General features: G+C 46.2%; 3 protein-coding genes across 4 annotated transcripts in view; 2 read left to right on the plus strand and 1 right to left on the minus strand.

Moving 5' to 3' along the window:
• Positions 1-5,161, minus strand: part of LOC119974838 (unconventional myosin-XIX) — a 47,629-nt gene extending 42,468 nt beyond the window's left edge. For both annotated transcript variants that reach the window (XM_038814125.1, XM_038814126.1), the window contains exon 1: positions 5,021-5,161. In XM_038814125.1, the coding sequence (XP_038670053.1) occupies positions 5,021-5,107 (87 nt within the window). In that variant the 5' untranslated portion in view covers positions 5,108-5,161. The remainder of the gene's footprint in view (positions 1-5,020) is intronic.
• On the plus strand, positions 5,161-8,081 carry pigw (phosphatidylinositol glycan anchor biosynthesis, class W). The gene has a single exon (XM_038814127.1). It carries the CDS (start codon positions 5,861-5,863, stop codon positions 7,418-7,420), a length of 1,560 nt encoding a protein of 519 aa, XP_038670055.1. The 5' UTR covers positions 5,161-5,860; the 3' UTR covers positions 7,421-8,081.
• Positions 8,082-15,006: 6,925 nt separating this feature from the next.
• Positions 15,007-16,019, plus strand: LOC119975101 (gem-associated protein 2-like). Its single transcript, XM_038814628.1, has one exon. The coding sequence runs from the start codon at positions 15,153-15,155 to the stop codon at positions 15,945-15,947; it is 795 nt and encodes a 264-aa protein (XP_038670556.1). The 5' UTR covers positions 15,007-15,152; the 3' UTR covers positions 15,948-16,019.
• Positions 16,020-22,300: the final 6,281 nt, after the last annotated feature.

Here is a 22,300-nt window from a genome sequence, read left to right on the forward strand (position 1 = left end):
CAATCACGGTATTAATTTGTACATTCAAAATTAAGAGCATATTTGGGGGGGGGGACCCTACTGCAGTTCCACCTGGGCAAAAAGGGGTCAACCGTCTTAAGCGTTACATTTTTAACAAAATTACCAAATTATTTAAAGATTAACGGATTGGAAAGGTGGGGGGGGGGGGGGGGGGATGATGATTCTGGCCAGCAAGAGGCTTTGTTTTCTGGCAGAGGCGGTATTGGCCAATCAGGGGGGTCGTTACGTGATGGTCACCGGAATATTGGAGGGGTAGGCCATGATGCTGGCAAACGTGTATTTTCTGAATTGAACAATGTTAAGTTAGTTTATGAGATGGTTCTTGGCTGCAATTCCAGAATCAGATACACATCAATTGAGAAGTTCCATATTTCGAAAGAGAAGTGGTGGGTGAAAACTATCTTTTGAGGTTGAGACCCCGGAGTAAGTTATTAACTTACAGCTGACTCCAAATTAAAATACTACGCTGCTGTAGCTGACCTGTAAGACCACACCCATGAGGCTATCAGTATTCTGGAATAGCATCTCCTCGGAGTATCCAGTGCTAAGTAAAAAAAATTTGAAAAACACTGGTCTAAATGCATACCACAAGAGCAAATACAAAAATTAAAAAAGTTACAACTGTCGAAAGTTGCTGGAGTGAAATTCATGCACTGCAGCGAAGGAATTGCTCACAAGCCTGAACAGTAACTTTAAAATATATATTGTGGCTGCTCTGAGTCACTTCTAGCTTGCTGCGGCCCACTCTGAAACAATTTCTATAATCCTACGAATGATAACATGACAGTTTTCAACAGGGTGGAGTTAGACACAAAACTCTGTTTAAGGGCTTGACTGTCACCGTAAAGTCAGATACAAGATGATCCAAACAGACTTAGTAAGGGAGACAATCCCATTTGTGCCGTTTCAGAGCGAGGTCAATGGCACAACATTATTGCCATGCCTGCCAAGAATTTAATGGCTCAACTATCACCTTCAGAAAAAAATTTGCCCTTCAACTCTATGACGCCTTTTAATTGACTGGTTATTTCCACTGTAAAGCCAAGTTTAATAGATGTACATAATTTTCAACATACTTCAAATGGTTCTTTAAACTATGAGTGTATGTCCATGTTGAATTCAATCAGCATTGTAAGAGGAAACATCAAACTATTCAAAAATCAATAGCACACACAATACTATCAGAAAGATTGTATTTGTGCACCTTTTCCAACTTCAAGACGCCCTACAGCATTTTAGAGCAAATCAAGTGCAATTGAAGTTCAGTCATAATTGCCATACATGTGATTTCAAATTACCAGTTTACGGTTGGCAATGTTTCTATAATCCAACGTCTACCATCCTTCTATACCAGTTTCCTCTTTTTCAACCTTTCCACATGTTTAAAAAAGCAGTTTATACAGAAGGTAGGGAAAGTGTACCGTGCAATGGCATGCATGAGGGCAGCCCGGTAGCATGGTGGTTAGCATAAATGCTTCACGGCTCCAGGGTCCCAGGTTCAATTCCCGGCTGGGTCACTGTCTGTGCGGAGTCTGCACGTCCTCCCCGTGTGTACGTAGGTTTCCTCCGGGTGCTCCGGTTTCCTCCCACAGTCCAAAGATGTGCGGGTTAGGTGGATTGGCCATGCTAAATTGCCCGGTGTCCTAATAGTAAGGTTAAGGGGGGAGTTGTTGGGTTACGGGTATAGGGTGGATACGTGGGTTTGAGTAGGGTGATCATTGCTCAGCACAACATCGAGGGCCGAAGGGCCTGTTCTGTGCTGTTCTATTCTATTCTATTGACCTTGTGATGATCATTCCTGCAGTCCCTAAATTCTGCACTCAAACCTCCTACTAGAATCATAGAATTTACAGTGCATTTGGCCCATCGAGACTACACCAGTCCCCGAAAGAGGACCCTATATAAGATCACCGCTCCACCCTATCCCCGTAACCCCATCTAACTTTTGGACACTATGGGGCAATTTACCGTGACCAATCCACCTTACCCGTACATCTTTGGACTATGGGAGGAAACCGGACCACCCAGGACACCCACACAGACACGGGGTGAACGTGCAAACTCCGCAGTGACTCAGCAGGGAATTGAACCCGGGCCCCTGGCACTGTTAAGCAGTAGTGCTAACCACTGTGCTATCCTGCTGCCCACCTTGTCCCTAACTCCCCAAACACATACTACTCTTTCCCAGTCTCCCCACCCACCATCTCCTCTATCCCGTCCACCCCACCTGCCATCCCCTCAACCCACAGTCCACCCTGCCCACTATCCCCTCTACCCAGAGATCCCCCATCTACTCTCTACCCAGTCTCTCCTGCTCATCTTCCCTCTACACCAGTCCCAACAACCCCCAGCCCCCCGCCTACTATCCCCTCTACCCCATCCCCCCACCCACCATCCCCTCTACCCCAGCCCCCCACCCACCATCCCCTCTACCCCAGCCCCCCGCCCACCCACCATCCCCTAACCCCCTCACCATCCCCTAACCCCCCCACCATCCCCTCGACCTCCAGCCCCCCCACCATTCCCTATACCCCCAGCACCACCACCCCCTCTAACCCCAGCACCACCACCCACCATCCCCTCTACCCCAGCCCCCCACCCACCATCCCCTAACCCCCCAGCAATCCCCCCACCATCCCCTCGATCTCCAACCCCCCTCCCACCATTCCCTCTACCACAGCACCACTACCCACCATCTCCTCTACTCCAGCCCCCTCCCACCATCCCCTTGACCCCAGCACCACCGCCCACCATCTACTCTACCCCAGCCCCCCACCATCCCCTAACCCCCCCCCCAGCAATCCCCTCGATCTCCAGCCCCCCCCACCATTCCCTCTACCCCCAACACCACCAACCACCATCTCCTCTACCCCATCCCCTCCCACCATCCCCTTGACCCCCAGCACCACCACCCACCATCTCCTCTACCCGCAGCCTCCTCCCACCATCCCCTTGACCCCCAGCACCACCCACCATCTCCTCTACCCTCAGCCCACCATCCACTGCCCCCAGTCCCCCCACCCACCACCCACCATCTCCTCTACCCTCAGCCCACCATCCACTGCCCCCAGTCCCCCCACCCACCACCCACTGCCCCTCCGCCCACTGTCCCCTCGACCTCGTACCGCCTGCCCGCCATCCCCTCTACCTTCCCTCCACCCTCAGCCCCCTACCCTCAGCCCCCCTCCTCTACCCTAAGCCCCCCCTCCTCTACCCTCAGCCCCCCCTCCTCTACCCTCAGCCCCCCTCCTCTACCCTCAGCCCCCCCCTCCTCTACCCTCAGCCCACCCCTCCTCTACCCTCAGCCCACCCCTCCTCTACCCTCAGCCCCCCCCTCCTCTACCCTCAGCCCCCCTCCTCTACCCTCAGCCCCCCCTCCTCTACCCTCAGCCCCCCCTCCTGCTCACCCTCAGCCCCCCCTCCTCTACCCTCAGCCCCCCTCCTCCTCTACCCTCAGCTCCCCCCTCCTCCTCTACCCTCAGCTCCCCCCCTCCTCCTCTACCCTCAGCTCCCCCCTCCTCCTCAACCCTCAGCTCCCCCCTCCTCCTCTACCCTCAGCTCCCCCCTCCTCCTCCTCTACCCTCAGCTCCCCCTCCTCTACCCTCAGCTCTCCCCCCCCAGCTCTCCTCCCCAAGCTCTCACCCCCCAGCTCTCTTCCCCCCCCCCCCCCCACCAGCTCCCCCCAGCTCTCCTCCCCCGTTCTCTCCTCCCCCCCAAAACTCTCTCCTCTCCCCCCCCCCCTCTCTCCTCTTCCCCCCCCACTCTCTCCTCTCCCCCCCTCTCATCCTCTCCCCCCCCCACTCTCTTCCTCTCCCCCCCTCTCTCCTCTCTCCCCGCCCCCACCTCTCCTCTCTCCCCGCCCCCACCTCTCCTCTCCCCCCACTCTCTCCTCCCCCCCCCACTCTCTCTCCTCCCCCCCCCACTCTCTCCTCTCCCCCCCCCACTCTTCCTCTCCCCCCCCCACTCTCTCCTCTCCCCCCCCCACTCTCTCCTCCCCCCTCTCTCCTCTCTCCCCCCACTCTCTCCTCTCCCCCCCCCTCTCTCCTCTCCCCCTCTCTCTCTCCTCTCCCCCTCACTCTCTCCTCTCCCCCCCCACTCTCTCCTCTCCCCCCCCACTCTCTCCTCTCCTCCCCCCCACTCTCTCCTCTCCTCCCCCCCCACTCTCTCCTCTCCCCCCCCCACTCTCTCCTCCCCCCCCCACTCTCTCCTCTCCCCCCCCCCCCACCTCTCTCCTCTCCCCCCCCCACTCTCTCCTCTCCCCCCCCCCACTCTCTCCTCTCCCCCCCCCCCACTCTCTCCTCTCCCCCCCCCCCCACTCTCTCCTCTCCCCCCCCCCACTCTCTCCTCTCCCCCCCCCCACTCTCTCCTCTCCCCCCCCCACTCTCTCCTCTCCCCCCCCCACTCTCTCCTCTCCCCCCCCTACTCTCTCCTCTCCCCCCCCCACTCTCTCCTCTCCCCCCCCCCACTCTCTCCTCTCCCCCCCCCCACTCTCTCCTCTCCCCCCCCCCCCCACTCTCTCCTCTCCCCCCCCCCCACTCTCTCCTCTCCCCCCCCCCACTCTCTCCTCTCCCCCCCCCCCCACTCTCTCCTCTCCCCCCCCACTCTCTCCTCTCCCCCCCCCCACTCTCTCCTCTCCCCCCCCACTCTCTCCTCTCCCCCTCACTCTCTCCTCTCCCCCCCCCACTCTCTCCTCTCCCCCCCCCCCCACTCTCTCCTCTCCCCCCCCCCCCACTCTCTCCTCTCCCCCCCCCCACTCTCTCCTCTCCCCCCCCCCCACTCTCTCCTCTCCCCCCCCCCCCCCACTCTCTCCTCTCCCCCCCCCCACTCTCTCCTCTCCCCCCCCCACTCTCTCCTCTCCCCTCTCCCCCCCCCACTCTCTCCTCTCCCCCCCCCCCAATACCATCGCTTCTACCCCAAAACCTCCTCTGCTCCAGTCAGCCCCTGACCCCCAATCCACTCTCTGCCGTCCCTCCAGCGGGTCGGCAGCCGCCGCTCTTACCCGGCACCGTGCCGCGGAGGAGGGAGCTCTGCAGTGGGCGACAGTCTCCGGCAGCTCCCGGCGAGGGTGGATGGTGGAAGCGGCCATTCCCGCTCTCCATCCCCGGCTGCTCTCGCGGGATCTGGCGGCTGCACCCGTCTGCCTGACCTTTCACCCCGGTCTCCGCCAGGCCCGGAGCGGGCGGAAGCGGGAAGCCGGGAATCCGGCCGCCTGTGGACTGCCCCCTCGGTGTGTGAGCTGGGCCGCGGCCTGGTCGTGAACAACAGTGAGAACACCTGGCTGGTAAAACTGAGAGAAACAATCCTCATCCGAGTGGTTTTAGCGCTGGCGGCGGGGTGACTTTGATCTTTATTTCAGCCGTCTGGCGCTCACCGAATGAAACCTGTTCTTGGGGGTGGCCCACACTGGGAACCCCCCAGACCTGCCTTTCTGCCTCCAGCTCCTCACAGGGTAACTGCTCAGTTTCTCCCTCACAGAAAGACAGCAAGTGGCTGCCTTGCCCAATGTCCAGGAACTCAGGAGTAACTTCTTTTGGACAAGGATCTGCGACTAAGGCCAAACAGGAGGATGCCTTTTAAAACGCACCTGAGACAAGGATGTTACAGGATTCCGCTTCAAAACTTGTTTGATCCAAAAAAAATCCCCTGCTGACCCAACAGAAATAACCCAACCTAATTTTAGGCAGAAAATGCAAGCAGAACACTGAAAATACTCAGCCTCTGTGAAGAGACAGCAGTTTACATTTCGGGTGGATGGCCCTTGCTTGAATGGTTGATAAATCAATTGCATACCCACGTTTGTTTTTCCAATAACCTATTACCAAACCCAACACAGCACCAGATGTCTTTTCAAGAAAAATTATCTAATCCTAATATGGCGCAGAAAGAAGTCAAAGAAGCATTTATCAGTAACCTAAGTGGCACTACGCTGGCTGAGAATTTATTGGGTTTAATTCTGTCTGCATTATGTGTCACCTGCCGAGGACTGATATTAATGTACTTTGTTGGACCAAGTGGTGTCTCATCGTGGAAAAGACTCCTGTTGATTGATTTTATTATGCTGGTGGCCTCTCTTGTCTTGTCCTGCACGGTTTTGTCAGATGTACTTCATTGGGTGGTGCTGGTTCTAGCAGCTGTACTTGTCCTATCTGTGGTTCAGATATACAATCAAAGAAAACGGTATTCCCATCAAAACTTAAAAGAAGTCATAGGATCTTTTTATGAAACCAGTTTGGATATGAATTACATTCCCTTTGTCACTTTGTTTCGGGTCTTTGTTAACATAAAGACTGGCATCAGCATTCTAGCTGTGGACTTTCCAATTTTCCCAAGACGCTATGCTAAAGCTGAAACATATGGGACTGGAATTATGGATTTTGGAGTGGCAGCTTTCGTTTTTGCAAATGCCCTTGTTTCTCCTGAAGCTCGACAGAGGACCAAAAATATATCACTTTCCAAATTTAGTTTTGTGATTAAACAGATCATAGCAGTTTGGCCTTTAGTTTTCTTGGGATTTGCTCGTCTAATAAGCATTAAAGCAGTGGACTATCATGAGCACATATCTGAATATGGTTTACATTGGAACTTCTTTTTCACACTGGCAATAGTTAGGATCCTGTCATCTTTTCTTTTGATTTTATGCCCTGTTAGAAGTTCTTGGATCTTGTCAGCGAGCATCGCCATTGGTTATCAATTGCTTCTTGAAACTACAAATCTGAAGCAATTTATATTGCATGGAAGTGATGGAAAAGACACCAGGATTGGGTTCATTAATGCCAACAGAGAAGGACTCTTTTCATTGCTTGGATACTTAGCTGTTTACATGGCTGGTGTACAGACTGGTGTTTACATAATGAAGAAGAGGACATTGGTCGTAGACTGGATAAAAGTGCAAGGTTTCCTTTTGATGAGCTTTTTGATATTGTGGCTGCTACTGCATGTGTGTGAGGCTCTCACAGAGCACGTATCTCGCCGGATGGCCAACCTGAGTTTTGTTTTATGGACAGTCGGGCAGAGTTTGTTCTTTCTGATGATTTACATGCTGGCCGATCTTGTTTTGGTATTTGTCAAAGTTATTTCAGGGATTTCTAATGTGCCAAGTTCATGGAACATTTTACTAGGTTCTTCCCAACATGAGAAGGATAAGACTTTATTAAAAAACAGTCCTTTCAAAAAGGTGGATAAAACCACTGTACATTTTTGTCTTATTGAAGCTGTAAGCAGAAACCAACTGCTGTTTTTCCTGCAATCTAACATCTTGACTGGTTTGGTGAATCTTATAATAGATACTGTTCACAGTAACTCATTTGTTTCCTTATTTGTAATTGTGCTTTATATGTTCTGTAACTGTTTCATTGTCTACATTTTACACATCAATGATATTACTTTAAAGTTTTGGTGATTTGCTGTTTCCATGATTCACTTTCACCAAAGTAAAACCATTCTGTCAGTGTAGTGCAGGGATCAGAGTTCATGCACTTCAATAATTACACCTCACATAATTTAAACCATTTAAATCTCTGCAGGTGTAGGATTTATCTGCCTGTTATTATTCTGCTTATTCTCTGCAGAAAATAAAGCAAATATTAGATGATGCGGAAAGTGTACTAGCTAAGAAGGGGCACTATATTCTGGTCAAATGTGAAATTGTGTGTACTTTTGTGTGCATATGCTAATTTCCTCATTTCAGTCATAGTGCATCATTAGCAGATACACTCAAAAGGGCAAGACAATTCCAGGTCACATTTGCATATGTTTTTGCAGCTAACTTTCAGGTGGTATTGGTGAAAGGGTTGGAGTGGACAAATTAAACTTTTTAATCTGAGATGGTGCATGGAATAGAGACTAAGAATGGTCAGGAAAGAAAATGTATATTTTTTTAAAGTAGTAAAATGGATAAACTTTTGCACGTAACAAAAAAAAAATCTTATTTACATGAGAAGTAAAAGGTCTTAATCTTAATGCTCATTCTGGTTTTCATTATGCAGTCTGTGTGACTAATATATGTTCTTTATAAAATAACTGCTGTAACAACTATCCACATTAAAATAGTGATCCAGAAATACACGTCTGTCTGTTTATTTACATATACAAAAATATGAGCCTTCAACCATGTTTTACATTGTGCTTGTTACTTGGCCAATTGTTTTTTAATTTAGAGAACCCAATATTTTTTTTCCAATTAAGGGGCAATTTAGCAAGGCCAATCCACCTACGCTGCACATCTTTGGGTTGTGGGGGTGAGACCCATGCGGACATGAGAATGTGCAAACTCCACACGGACAGTGACCCGGGGCTGTGATCGGACCCGGGTCCTCGGTGCCGTGATGCAGCGGTGCTAGCTACTGTGCCACTCTGTTACTTTACCAATTGTACAGACAACTGCTTTTACATTTTGTAGCACTTTCTGCTGTGTTATTGCAGTCATAATGTTGAATATTTCAGATATCCCCATGTCATCTCTGAGAGAAATACCTTACATTATCATTTCCTTTGATTTCTACTGCAGTTCTTACAGTAGGAAAGTGGAAGATCCCAAAATATGTTCGAACAGGTGTTAAAAAGGGATATTATTAAAGAATTAGAGAGCTGTTATAAGGAAATACTTTCACAAATATTTCCTGTCTCTAACTCGTCTCAAAGCAGCACTTGAAACTGTAAGGCCCTGCCAAAGAAATTTAGAAGAGTATTATTATTTTTGTTTCATGCTTTGTTTTATAATGTCCCTGCAAAGTGCCTAGGGATGTTTCATTATATTAAAGGCACTACACAAACGCAAGTTTTTGTTGTTGTTATTGCTTGCTTTCTTTGTATTTCTCTTATCAAATTGCTTTTGCGCAGAATTGGTGAAGTGTACAATATAACTTTTATTTTCCCTTGACTTTTTTTTTTGAAGAGATAATGCATCCGAAATATGTTCAAGCAGCAAAAATGATCTTTAATTAAATAAGCCTTTAAATTAATGTTGATGAATTAGCTTCTTGTTGTGATACCTTGTTGATTATAAGTGCAGTGGTTATTTTAAAAAGTTCTGAAATTGCTACATGATCAAAAAAGTATTACAATTGCGAAACTTCAATTGCAACTATACTTCCAACTTATAGTAGATCTTGCCTCACGCAAGTATTAACCAATTTAACAAATTGCTTCTAATGTATTCCTGATGTGACAGGTTGTAGATTTGTGTCTGAAATTTCTCGACAAAGAGGCAAGAGGTATTTAGCACATGCACTTGCCTATTCCAAAATAACTGGTTACAAATATGATTGGCAGCAGCCTTCTTGGATCAACATGGTTGTGTTGTGAAGTTCAAAGCAAAAATTAAAAGTTGCTTGTATTTGAATTAAAGTTTACAGTCCAAATTGGGCATTAATCGATTGCAACCCCTAGGTTAGAACAATCAGTCAGATCCAACTGAAAGTACAAAATACAGCCTCTATTTAAATTAGTCATCCGTAGAAGTATCTTGGGGAGGGTTAATGGAGAAATCAGTAAAATAATGACTTAATACTCGGTTCTGATGAACTGGGTCATCAAAGGTTTAGCTTATATTTTCCTTTATTGAATCCTAATCAATATACTAATTATTCAAAACATTTTCTGTATTTGAAACCTTGAAACAGGCAACTAGAAATTGTTATTGGTCATAATAGTCAAATCAAGGGCATAATCGTTGCTTGAAAATAAATGTGCCCACTATTTTAACATGAATAGCATGTGTTAATTGTTCATCATCTTATATTACCTACCGTATTTAGTAGCATGTATTGCTATTGAATTTAAAAGTCAAGTTATTCCTTTGATTTCCCAGATAAACATGGAGAATTAATTTTTTGTTTTCAAGTTGATCTGACGGACTGCCATAGCCATGGATTTCAATCTATTATTGTTGGTTTATTACTGTCACTTCTCCTATTTTATTCTAGATGTCAAGTGCTCTAACCTGGAAAGTGTACGGTGTGATTTCTACGATAAATAATAGTATGCATAAAAAAGCCTGAAAACATTTTTCTATGTGAAGGACCGAAGATAATCAAATAAAAGCAAAATACTGCGGAGGCTGGAAATCTGAAATAAAAACACTGCTGGATCAACTCAGCAGGTCTGGCAGCATCTATGGAGAGAATCAGAGTTAACGTTTCAGATCTAAATGATCCTTCTACAGAACTGAAGCAAGGTAGATATGTACAGAATTATATGGTTGGAAAGGAGGTGGGGCAGAATGGAAGACCAGGGATAGGTCTAATATGGACAAGTTAGTAGCACAGTGGTTAGCACTGGGACCATGGCGCTGAAGACCCGGGTTCGATCCCGGCCCTGGGTCACTGTCCGTATGGAGTTTGCATTCTCCCCGATTCATTTCAATTAAGGGGCAATTTAGCGTGGCCAATCCACCTATCTTGCACATTTTTGGGTTGGTGGGGGCGAAACCCACGCAAACACGGGGAGAATATGCAGACTCCACACGGACAGTGACCCAGAGCCGGAATCGAACCCGGGACCTCGGCGCCGTGAGGCAGCAGTGCTAACCCACTGTGCCACAGTGCTGCCCTATGTTCTCTCTCTCGTAATCCCATCTGTATTTCTGTCTTCGTTGTGCTTTCTCTGCATCATTTAAATCTATATTTTCTGCTTTATACTCACTGGATTACACCAAGAATGCCTCAGTGAGGATTCTTTAATCTGATCAATTGAAGAGTCAACCTGTTTCTTGCCACCTTCACAAATCTTGGTGCCATAATGGAGAAGGTTACAGACTCAGGGAAATCTCCAATGACAAGACATGAAAAGTCTGTCATGGCTTTCAGTATGGTGAATGGCAATGCCTTTACTGAGAGCAAAATACAGACCAATGTTCCTATATGGTTTCATCTAGTTGCTGTTTAGGTGTAATTACATTGTTTAGGCACAAGGTGGAGATTTATTATATTTTCACAACAATTCATTTCCCCCTCCACATTGCATAACTGCAGAAACTGTCTTGAAGCTCAGCTTCAATGAGCATGCTTCACTATTCCATATGCAACTAAGTTATTGTATCATTATTCCAAATATTCCAGATGCGTCTCCATCAACAAAAAATACCTGATTAGAAGACAGTTCATTTTGGTGAATTGAAGATGGATTCCATCAAAGTTGGTAGGCAAAACTAAGTTGACAATAACATAGAACATACAGTGCAGAAGGAGGCCATTTGGCCCATCGAGTCTGCACCGACCCACTTAAGCCCTCACTTCCACCCTATCCCTGTAACCCAGTAACCCCTCCTAACCTTTTGGGGGCAATTTATCATGGCCAATCCACCTAACCTGCAAATCTTTGGACTGTGGGAGGAAACCGGAGCACCCAGAGGAAAACTCCCACAGACAGTGACCCAGCAGGGAATCGAACCTGGGACCCTGGCGCTGTGAAGCCACTTGTGCTACCATGCTGCCCTAATGGGAGGCCATTAAAGAGGAGATGCTTTGAGAATAGTATAGGCACATTGTGCTGGGAGTGGGGGGAGGCTGTTGGTTAAGGAAGGTTACCCAACACTAAGAGTGAGGTGACTGAAGAGATAGAAGTTAAAACTCGAGGAGAAAATTAGGTTTATAAATATCTAATGTTCATAATACAGCAAAAAAAAACAAGGATTACAAAGAATTTTTTTTAAAAAAAGTAATAAGGGACAGAAATACTGTCAGAATACATTATTTGGCCAACGTGCTTCACGATGATGGAATTGCAGTCGGCGGAAAATCGTGCGTCATTTTCATGGTTTTTGTTTTTTACATTTTTTTTTAGAGTACCCAATTATTGTTTTCCAATTGAGGGTAAATTTAGCGTGGCCATTCCACCTAGCCTGCACATCTTTGGGTTGTGGGAGTGAGACCCATGCAGACATGAGGAGATCGAGCCCGGTCATCAACACTGTGAGGCAGCAGTGTTAACCATTGTGCTGCCATAGGATTTTATTATCATTAATTGCTTGGACACTTCGTGGTCTACCCCTCCACGATGCTCTTAGGCGGAAGTCTCACAAGCGTGAAATATTGCAAGTATTTACAAGCAGGGTTTGGGCACCTTGGCTGTTGAGGTGGTGTGGGAGGCAAAAAAAACTCTTAAAAGCCTCAAAAATTGTCAGGCTTGTTGGGGGGTGGCTGTCCGGGCTGGGGGCAGTGACGGAACAACTTTGTGCCAAGTCCGTAGATTCAGGGTGGCCGCTCTGGATCAGGGTGGTCTGCAACCGCCACTGCTGCAGTATGTTGGTTTGGTGTTACATACAAGCTCCTGGTTGCTCACACTACTGGGCACTGCCTGTGCCCTTTAAATGCTCAGAGAACTCTGCCAACCTGCACGCCCCAGCTTCTTCATCAAAGGAATGGGTGTGGCCAAGCTCAATCAGGGACTCGCCAGGTGTTGGCACTCCTCAGAAGTGCTGCCCGCTGCAGAGGAAGCAGGGAATCAGCAGAGCTCACTCCAATAGACACCGTGACCTTTGGAACTTTCCCTGACTCTCTGACCCTCAGGGCAGAGGCCTCACCAGTGACCCCCACCCTTCTGGATCACCAGCTGTTTCCTCCTGGTTGAGGCTGGCAGAGCTAACTGCCTCTGCCACCATCTCCCAGGCACTGTTCAGGAGAGCAGGCTTGAGTCTGCAACCCACGCTGGGGTAGAAGGTGACCTTCCTCTCCCCACGGGCATGGAGCTATGAGTCCACCTCAAACTCCCAAATGCGGGGAGACAGGTCTTTTGTGAACCATTTTTGTGGCTGCAGTGAGTTTGTGGTAAGTGGAACGCTTAAAAACAGCTTCAGCTGCCAGGCTCTTTGGCGCTAACTCCGGCCCCGGCGGTTACAACGTTAAAATTCGTGTTTGTCTATTGGCATGTCCTGACTTGCTAACCGAATAGTGTCCCCAACGAAGGTGCATTTCACACGCTATTCGATCCCACCAGCAACACTCAGTCTCCCAAACGGAGAATTCCAGCCAATATATAATAAAAGGGTCGACAAAGGAAGGATGGGGTTTGCAGGTGACACAAATCATAGACATAGTTTTCTATTTATTCTTTCATAGTCTTCACTGGCAAGACTAACATCTGTTGGTCATCCTTAATTGCCTTGAGAAAGTGATGGTGAGCTGTCTTCTTGGACCATTGAACTCCACGTGGTACGCATATTCTTGCAGTGCTGTTAGAAAGGGAGTTCCAGGACTTTGTTCCAGCGATAGTGAAGGAACGGAGATGTAGTTCCAAGTCAGGATGGTGTGTGACTTGGAGGGGAACTTGCAGGTGGTTATGTTCCCTTGTGTCTGCTGCCCTCAACTTTATAGTTGGTAGAGGCCATGGGTTTAGGGTTAGCCTCCAGAATTGACCTGGAGTTTGCAGGAATGAAAATCAATATCCAAGACATTGCTGCGTGTACAATCCTGGAACAAAATCAGCAGGACATTAAAAAAAATTGTTTTTAAAAATATTTTGAACATTTCTGTCTAGCAGATAAAAAATATTGAAAATGGTGGGCTAAAAAGGATGATTGGCTGTGCATCACAACGATGGATGTGTTAGCTGCCGAATGCCTGGAGCATTGAGAGGTGCGGGTGGGGGGCAAGACATGTGATGAAATCTCCAGGAATACGTTCAATCACAGTTGACAAACACAGGTTTGGAAGGAACTGTCAAAGGATTCTCAGTGAGAATACTGCTGCTACTTTGCGTCAGTGGTAGAGGGAATTAATGTTCATGTGGTGATGGGGTGCCAATCAAGCAGGCATGCTTTGTCCTTGATCATGTTGAGCTTCTTAATTTTCCAGGAAAGTGGAGATTATTACCACACTCCAGACTTGTGCCTTGTCAACTATGGACAGGCTTTGGGGTGTGAGGAGATGGCTTACCTGCCTCAGAATTCCTAGTCTCTGACTTGCTCTTGTAGCCACAGGAGTTGTAGATGGTTGGTCCAATAATGTGACTGGTTCAGTTCAGTTTCTGGTCAATGGTAACCCCTAGGATCTTGCTAGTGAGGGATTCAGCGATGGTATTGCCATTGAACATCAAGGGATTCTCTCCTGTTGGAGATACTCATTACCTGGCACTTGTGTGGCTCAAATTCTACTTGCCACTTATCCGAACAAACCTCATTGTTGTCCAGGTATTGCAGCATATAGACATGGATTCCTTCAGTATCTGGGGAGTTGAAATTGATACTGAACATTATGCGAACATTCCCATTCTGACCTTCTATTGGAAGGAGGGTAATTGATGCAGCAAATGAAGATGGTTAAGCCTAGGGCACTGTCCTGAGGAACATTTGCAGAGATGTCTTGGGACTAAAATGATTTGCCTCCAACCAAACCATCTTCCTTTGTGCTAGGTACGACTGCAACCAATGGAGAGTTTTCCTGTTGATTCTCGTTGACTTCAACTTTGCTCAGATTCCTTGATGTCACACTTGGTCAAATCCTGCCTTGACTAGAGTGCGACCTGAACAGAGTGCTGGAAGTTTGGTGAGTTGAGGGAGTTGGTTAGAAGGGGGAGGATGTGTTCCTTTGCTTTTATAAAAACTTTTTCACCCTGTAGGAATTGGTTCTGACACTACTGTAAGGCAAAGAAGGTAGCTGTTTAGTGAATATCTGGTAAGTGATTAAGGTCTATTCTATTTCTAAGTTTTAAAATAGCACAGGAACTGGTGGTAAGTTTAATGAATTGCATAAAATGAAAATAAGTATTTGAATAAAATAATTAAGTCGATGATTAAAATGCTTTCTGAATGGCTGGATCCGTGATAAGTCTCAGCTGCAGCTTTTGGGAGCTCCTGAATGCCATTGTGATTCAGGACAAACAAGTCTGTGGGAAAAGTTTAAGGCTCAAGAAACTTCAGCTCAGATTCATTTGAGCTGGAGGCTGAGCCGCAGAGACTGCAACACATCAGGGAGGGGGAAAGTTATCTGGACTCTTTGCACCAGGAGCTGGTCACACAACGTAGGATAAGATCGTCTGATCCGGAGCGGCTGTGGCGGTAGCAGCAGTTTGTCAGGCAGAGTCTGCTTTAAAGGCCTCATCATGACCGAGACCAGCTTCCCGTCCACCAGCGGGGACTGAATATTGTTCTAAATCTGTGTCTTGCCCTGAGCCAGTATTTCACCCACCTGTGAGCAATGAATTTTGAAGAGGATTTGATGCCCAGGCAATTGCCTGTGGATGACTGGGATACCATTGAAGACTTTGACCCTAGTGTGCCACCCAGAACACCCCAAGAATACTTGAAAAGAGTCCAGATTGAAGCATCAAGATGTCCTGAAGTAGTAGTGGCAAAGATTAACCCAAAAAAGTTGAAAATGAATCAGACTGTGAATATTTCACTATCTGGATGTCAACCTGCCCCTGCCGGATATTCTCCCAGTCTCCGATGGCAGCAGCAGCAAGTAGCTAATTTTTCAATCCTTCGACAGAGTATAGCTAAACACAGGGAGCATTGGAAGTCTCAGCCCTTGGACAATAACGTCATGCTGCCAACACTTAATGATGAAGAAGGATGGAAAAAGTTCTGTCTTGGACAAAAATTGTACTTGGGTTCATCTGTATTACCAATCATGAATGAGCCCGATAACCCAGGCATTGACTACATTCAGGTGGGACTTCCTCCTTTGTTGAGTATTGTCAGCAGAATGAGTCAGCCCACTGTATTTAACACCCTGGAATATCTAATTATCTGGTTTGGAGATAAAAAGTTATATCCAGAATTAGGCAGATGGTTATATGCATTGTTAGCCTGCATAGAGAAGCCATTGCTACCTGAGGCTCATTCTCTTAATCGACAACTGGCTAGAAGATGTTCAGTGGTTCGTGCTAAGCTAGAAAGTCCAGAAGATACAGAATTGCCAGCAGTGAATTTGCTGATTTGTTTAGTTGCCAGGTATTTTGAACAGAGTGACCTCGCAGATAATGACTGATGTGGTTTACAGTCTGGACTAAGAATTCTAGCTATAATTTTCAACATTGTTTATTTTAGCACCTTTACTTTTTTTTCTGGCACAAACTTAATATCTTTAATTTTTTTGAGGATATTAAACCATCTTGCAGGAGAATATTTAGGTCTGTGAGATGAAATGAATTAAAGATTAAAACCTAATTGTGTCAAGTAAAGGGCAGCACGGTGGCCTAGTGGTTAGCACAACCGCCTCACGGCGCTGAGGTCCCAGGTTGGATCCCGGCTCTGGGTCACTGTCTGTGCGGAGTTTGCACATTCTCCCCGTGTCTGCGTGGGTTTCGCCCCCACAACCCAAAAATGTGCAGAGTAGGTGGATTGGCCATGCTAAATTGCCCCTTAATTGGAAAAAATAATTGGCTAATCTAAATTTTTAAAAAAATAAAATAAAAATTGTGTCAAGTAGCTTTGTTTTAAATAAATCATTTGACTATTATTGAAAAAAAAAGATCGTCTGATCTGGAAAGTGGTTACAGGTAAGGGGACCCAGAGGGCAGGAGTCGCAGCCTCTGCAATTGTCCAACAGGTTTGAGGTTCCTTCAGCTTGTTTGGGTGAGACTGGAGGGCTGCAGGATGGATGAGCTGACTGACCATGGCACAGTGGTACAGGGAGCCATCCAAGTGAGGGAAGCAAAATGGAATATAGTGGTAGTATCGTGGAGGATTGACACTGTTCGCTGCAGCAAAGAGCGAGAGTCCAGAAGAATATGTTGGCTGTCTGGTTGCCAGGATTTGGGACATCTGCTCAGGGCTGGGGAGGAAATTGCAGTTGGAGAGGGAGAGGATCCAGTTGCCGTGGTCCACGTAGCTACCAACAACGTAGGCAGGATGAGGAAGGAGGTATTGCATAATCAGTATGAGGAGCTCGGCAAGAAATTAAGCAGAACCTCAAACGTAACAATTTCTAGATTATTACCTGAGCCACGTGCAAATTGGCGTAATGTAAAGGACACTGCTGATTGTAAATGCCAAGCTGTTCAAATCCCAAAAGGGAAACTTGAAACAACTACTTTCAACTGTGTATGCAATTTGTGTAGTATGAGAGGTTTACAATCTAGAAAATGATGTCCCCATCTCTTTGATGATTTTAATAAAGTAAATATTTATTAAGAAATAGAACAAACAACAATTATGTAAACCAGAAGTACACTGAATTAAGATTATGGCTTTACACAGTAACACTACTTTAAACAGATCCAAACAATCTTAATTACCTTCAGCTATAACTCTCCCCAATCTGTTCCACAACAACTTTCACGCAATTCAGCGGAGTTGAGTTAAAGTCCATTGAATGGCATGTTTAGCGGGATGTTTCTCAGCGCCTGTAGCACCAAGAAACATCCCACTATTCAACGGCACTTTGCTGCTTTTTGACCTCGGAGATTCTCTCCGCCGAGGCCGCACTTAGATCGGGGCGGCATCTTGTCTAGCTGCCTTGATCTCCCCCCCTTTCACCCCCATTTTTGCCCCCAACCCCTTATACCCTCCTAACCTTGGGAAGGGTCCTGGGAACTCCCCTCACACCTCTCTACCTGGTAAGGTTGCTCTCCCCCCCCCCCCCCCACCCCCGGACCGGATCCCTGGCAGTGCCAAACTTGCACCTGAGCACTCTGGCATTTCCAGCCTGGCAGTGTCATCTGGGCACCCTGTAATTGACAGGAGGGAGAGCCAGGGTGCCACCCTGCCCTGTCCTCAACCATGGCCTCAGGAACCCCCCCCCCCCCCCTCCCGCCCAGGTGCCGTTACGACTGGTCCATGTTTGTGTGGACAAATACTAAATGGCACCCTGGCGAGGTCCCCCAGGCACAGCCATTGAGTCCCGGGCGCTGGGTGAATCCTACAAACGTATATTTAAATGAGCCATACGGCCTCGTCCTGACACCAAGTCGGGTGTGCCAATGCCGCTGAATCGTGCCCTTTATAGCTTTTAAAATCTATAAACATCCAGCCACTGTTACCACACGGAGCTTTTTTTTTGTTTCTTGGGGTTGCTTCTGAGGTAAATCCCCAGCTTACTTTTCAAATCAGGCTTCATTCACACACACACTGCTTTCCGAGGGGTAAATAGCTACTCCTGCTGTTGGCTGAGATCTAAAAAAAAAACAGCCCCCTACAGTTTTCTGTATCCCCTTAAATATGTTTTTTTCTTTTTGATCTCTTCCTTATCTGATCTACATTCTTTAGAACTGCCTTGAACCAGACTTAATTGCCTTCATCACTTTATTTTAGATTTTTGAGTTTAAAAGCTAAATAAACTCACCTTGCTTCTCTTCCTTTGAATCCTTAATGAAATGAAATGAAATGAAAATCGCTTATTGTCACAAGTAGGCTTCAAATGAAGTTACTGTGAAAAGCCCCTAGTCGCCACATTCCTCACAGCCCCCATAACCCCACTTAACAGTACATCTTTGGACTGTGGGAGGAAACTGGAGCACCCATTATTACTAAATTGTCTCAAATAAACATCTGTTTGCAGAGTTGCTAGGGTCATTAACATATCAAATGCTTCCATTCGTAACGTTCACCCTGTCCCTGCCTTACTTATCTTACTCACATATTGCCACAGTTTAAAGTATATGACCAGAACATAATCAACAGAATATATTCCGATTTCTTGGATTTCACCGATATTTTCGAGACATCTCCCTTTTTTGAAAAATGAATCATCATAATTTTAAAAGATGGTCTAATCTTTTCCAGTGTTTCCTGCTATTCCTTACTTTTTCTAACTTATATACTATTACATTACAGGCATGTAATGTATACGCCAAAGCTTCATTATAAATAAAGTTCCACAGGTTTCAAATGTCCAATCTTCTTCACAATTAAAACTTTTGACATCTTTGATTTATTTTATAAATTTAAAGCGGCCAATTCTTTTCTTTCCAATTAAGGGGCAATTTAGCGTGGCCAATCCACTTACCCTGCACATCTTTGGGTTGTGGGGGTGAGACCCACGCAGACACGGGGAGAATGTGCAAACCCCACACGGACAGTGACCCAGAGCCGGGATCGAACCTGGGTCCTCGGCACCGTGCGGCAGCAGTGTTAACCACTAACTTAAATCCTTGATATTGCTTCCATAATTATGTTTTATTTTCTGCCACATATATAACTTTTAAGTTAAATGGTTGTAATAAGAGGTTCCATTGAAACAGTCTGGTATTCCGATCACTTTTCCAAAAACCGCAATGGATTGTGGAGCACCTAGATGATCATCTCTGATGAATTTTTGGCAGCATAAACCTCAAAATGTTTCCGTGCCAAAACAAAACTCAGCGGATGGAATCGTACCAGAATTTGGCAACGGGTCAAACTCACACAGAAAACTGGCGTGGACTCTCCAGTTGCACAGACCAGTTTTCTCACGGAATCTTCAGTCCCCTTGCCAAAAGAAACTGAGTGGGATTAGTTGGTGGTATGCTGGAACCTCTTAGAGCCAGGAACCAGCTCCAAACAGATCGGTGTACCCTGACCAGAACTGCAGCCAAACAGCCATCAGTCGATGGGATCGAGGGAACCCCTCGACTGCTTCACGCCTGGCGAAATCTCTTGTAAACCTCGCTGACGTCACGTCATGTCAGTAAGCTATGAATATTTAGTGAGGGGGGATCATTTAGCTGGGGACCTGCTAATAATATTTAAGCACATTCAAGTTTATTAAAATGAGGTTCAATCTCGTGACATTGCCGGCCAGGAGCGGGGAAAATTGGGATACGCGATTTCTCTGGCGAGAATTGCGTTTCCCGATTCTCGCCATTTTCCTGCTCTCCCGTGGGCTCAAGATTTGCCCAGTGTTTCCTTCTCGACCGTAGAGTATTTCTGTTAATGACTGTTTACTTTTCTTTATCCCACAGGCTTTTCGATACCTTTGTTGTCATCTTGCAAGAACATAGCACCAATGACAATATCACTTGCACCAATAGCCAATTTAAACTATTTGGCATCACTGGGTGTTGCTAAAAGTGCCAACACAGATTTTAGATTTCTGAATGCATTTTGACACTCTACTGTCCAGTTAAGCTTCTTTTTCTTTTTTAAAATTTCAGTTAATGGAGCCACGCTGCTTTAGTTTGGCACAAACCTCCTGCAAAATCCACTCATGTCCAGAAATTGCAGAACTTCCCTCTTTGTTGGAGGCTCTGGGAATTCTCGTGGACAATCTGACGATGTCCAATAGTATAGTCAAAATATGTGACTTGAGGGCAGCACCTGACACAGTGGTTAGCCCTGCATCCCAAGGCGCCGAGGACCCCGGGTTTGAATCCCGGCCCTGGGTCACTGTCCGTGTGGAGTTTGCACATTCTCCCCGTGTCTGTGTGGGTTTCACCTCCACAATCCAAAGATGTGTCGGTTAGGTGGATTGGCCACGCTAAAATGCGTGGAGAAAAAATAATATGTGCCTTGTGCTTTTCTGAACTCACTATTTTGCTAAGTTAACTACCAAATTAGCTTCTTGCAAGCAATTGAATGGTTCTTTCAAATGCTGTTAATGCTCCTCCTAACACTGACTAAATATCATTAAATCATCAATGTATGCAACACAATAACTCAGGCCATCAATAATCCTATTCATCAGCCTCTGGAAAGTTGCTGCTGCATTTTTTCATTTAAATGGCTTGAGCTTGAACTGATAAAATCCATTTGGGGTTACAAATGCTGAAATCTCCATTACCCTTTCCAATATAAGTATTTGACAATATCAAAGAACAAAGAAAAGTACAGAACAGGATCAAGCCCTTCGGCCCTCCAAGCCTATGCCGACCATGCTGCCCGTCAAAACTAAAATCTTCTACACTTCCTGGGTCCGTATCCCTCTATTTCCATCCTATTCATGTATTTGTCAAGATGCCCCTTAAATGTCACTATCCTTTCAGCAAGTCAGATTTTGTGATGAACTTTGACTGTCCCACTTTCTCAAAGCAGACTTCCAACCGTGAAATAAGGCATGGGTCTGCTTTAGTTGCCACATTCACCGTTCGACAGTCCACATACAGCCTTTGTGATCCATTTGGCTTTGGTACCATCACAATACGTGAACTCTAATCACTACAACTCAATTCAAAAGAGTAATATTTGAGCACAAGTTCAATTTCTTTTTGCACCAATGATAATCTTACTGGATTCAACCTGTAAAGATTTGCTTTCTTGGAACAGATTTTCCTACATCTACACCTATCATGCATGGCTTTTCCAAAATTATCTCCACAGATAGTTCTAGATGTCTGCAATAGCTTTCTCAATTCAGTTCCATTTATATCTGGAAGTTAACTCTAAAATTCATTCAAAGCTTTCAGCACTTCCTTATTATCCAATTGAATTTGAGACAAATCACTTTCAGAAGCTTCTAACATAATAATAATCTTTATTGTCACAAGTAGGCTTACATTAACACTGCAATGAAGTTACTGTGAAAATTCCTGAGTCGCCTCATTCCGGTGCCTGTTCGGGTACAGAGAGGGATAATTCAGAATGTCCAATTCACCTTACAGCACGTCTTTCGGGACTTGGGGGAGGAAACCGGAGGAAACCCACGCAGACACGGGGAGAACGCGCAGACTCCTCACAGACAGTGACCCAGGCTGGGAATCGAACCTGGGTTCCTATGAAGCAACAATGCTAACCACTGTGCTACCGTGCTGCCCTGTTTTGGTGTGTGTGTATAGAGGGTGGGGGGGGGGGAGTTAAAGTGGGGAGTTGGGAATTAGTTCCTAGTTAACCAGTAGTTTTTGCTGCATAGTTCATTATAGTTGTTATAAATAAAGAGTACAAACCGGGTGACTGTAATTATTGGGCAGCCATGGGCCAAAGACCTGAGGTCCTGAAAAAATATCTTTATTTCAGATGATGGTTTTTAGCATACCTTTCTTCACAGCAAGTTTGCATCCTAGAATGATCTTCTCTGTAGATTCATTCATCCAGGTTCTCTGTAGTTTAGAACATACTGCACTCACAGGCTTTCTGGAGAGAGATGCCACTCATAGGTTTTCTGGAGAAATATAGCATTCACAGCAGGTTTTCTGGAGATATAAATGGTAAGATCTCCCTCTGTGCTGCCAGAATAAAAACTGAAACCCCTTTTGACTCTGAAAAGCATTCCTCTTGGACAGGATCCAATCACCACCTGTTACCAAGCGCAGTACAGCCTTTTGACCCAATTCATTGGCCACCAACCAATCAATCAAACCAAGTCCTGGCCCATCTTTCCCACTGATGCCGACAAGTCTGGGGTCTCCTGTTCAAACCAGCACAGGCTAGCAAAATTATGTCTCCTGTAACTTCTGGATTCTTCTGCTTGAATTAAAGATACAGGCTGCT

The sequence above is a fragment of the Scyliorhinus canicula genome, chromosome 12 (genome assembly GCF_902713615.1).
Source record: "Scyliorhinus canicula chromosome 12, sScyCan1.1, whole genome shotgun sequence".
NCBI lineage: Eukaryota > Metazoa > Chordata > Chondrichthyes > Carcharhiniformes > Scyliorhinidae > Scyliorhinus > Scyliorhinus canicula.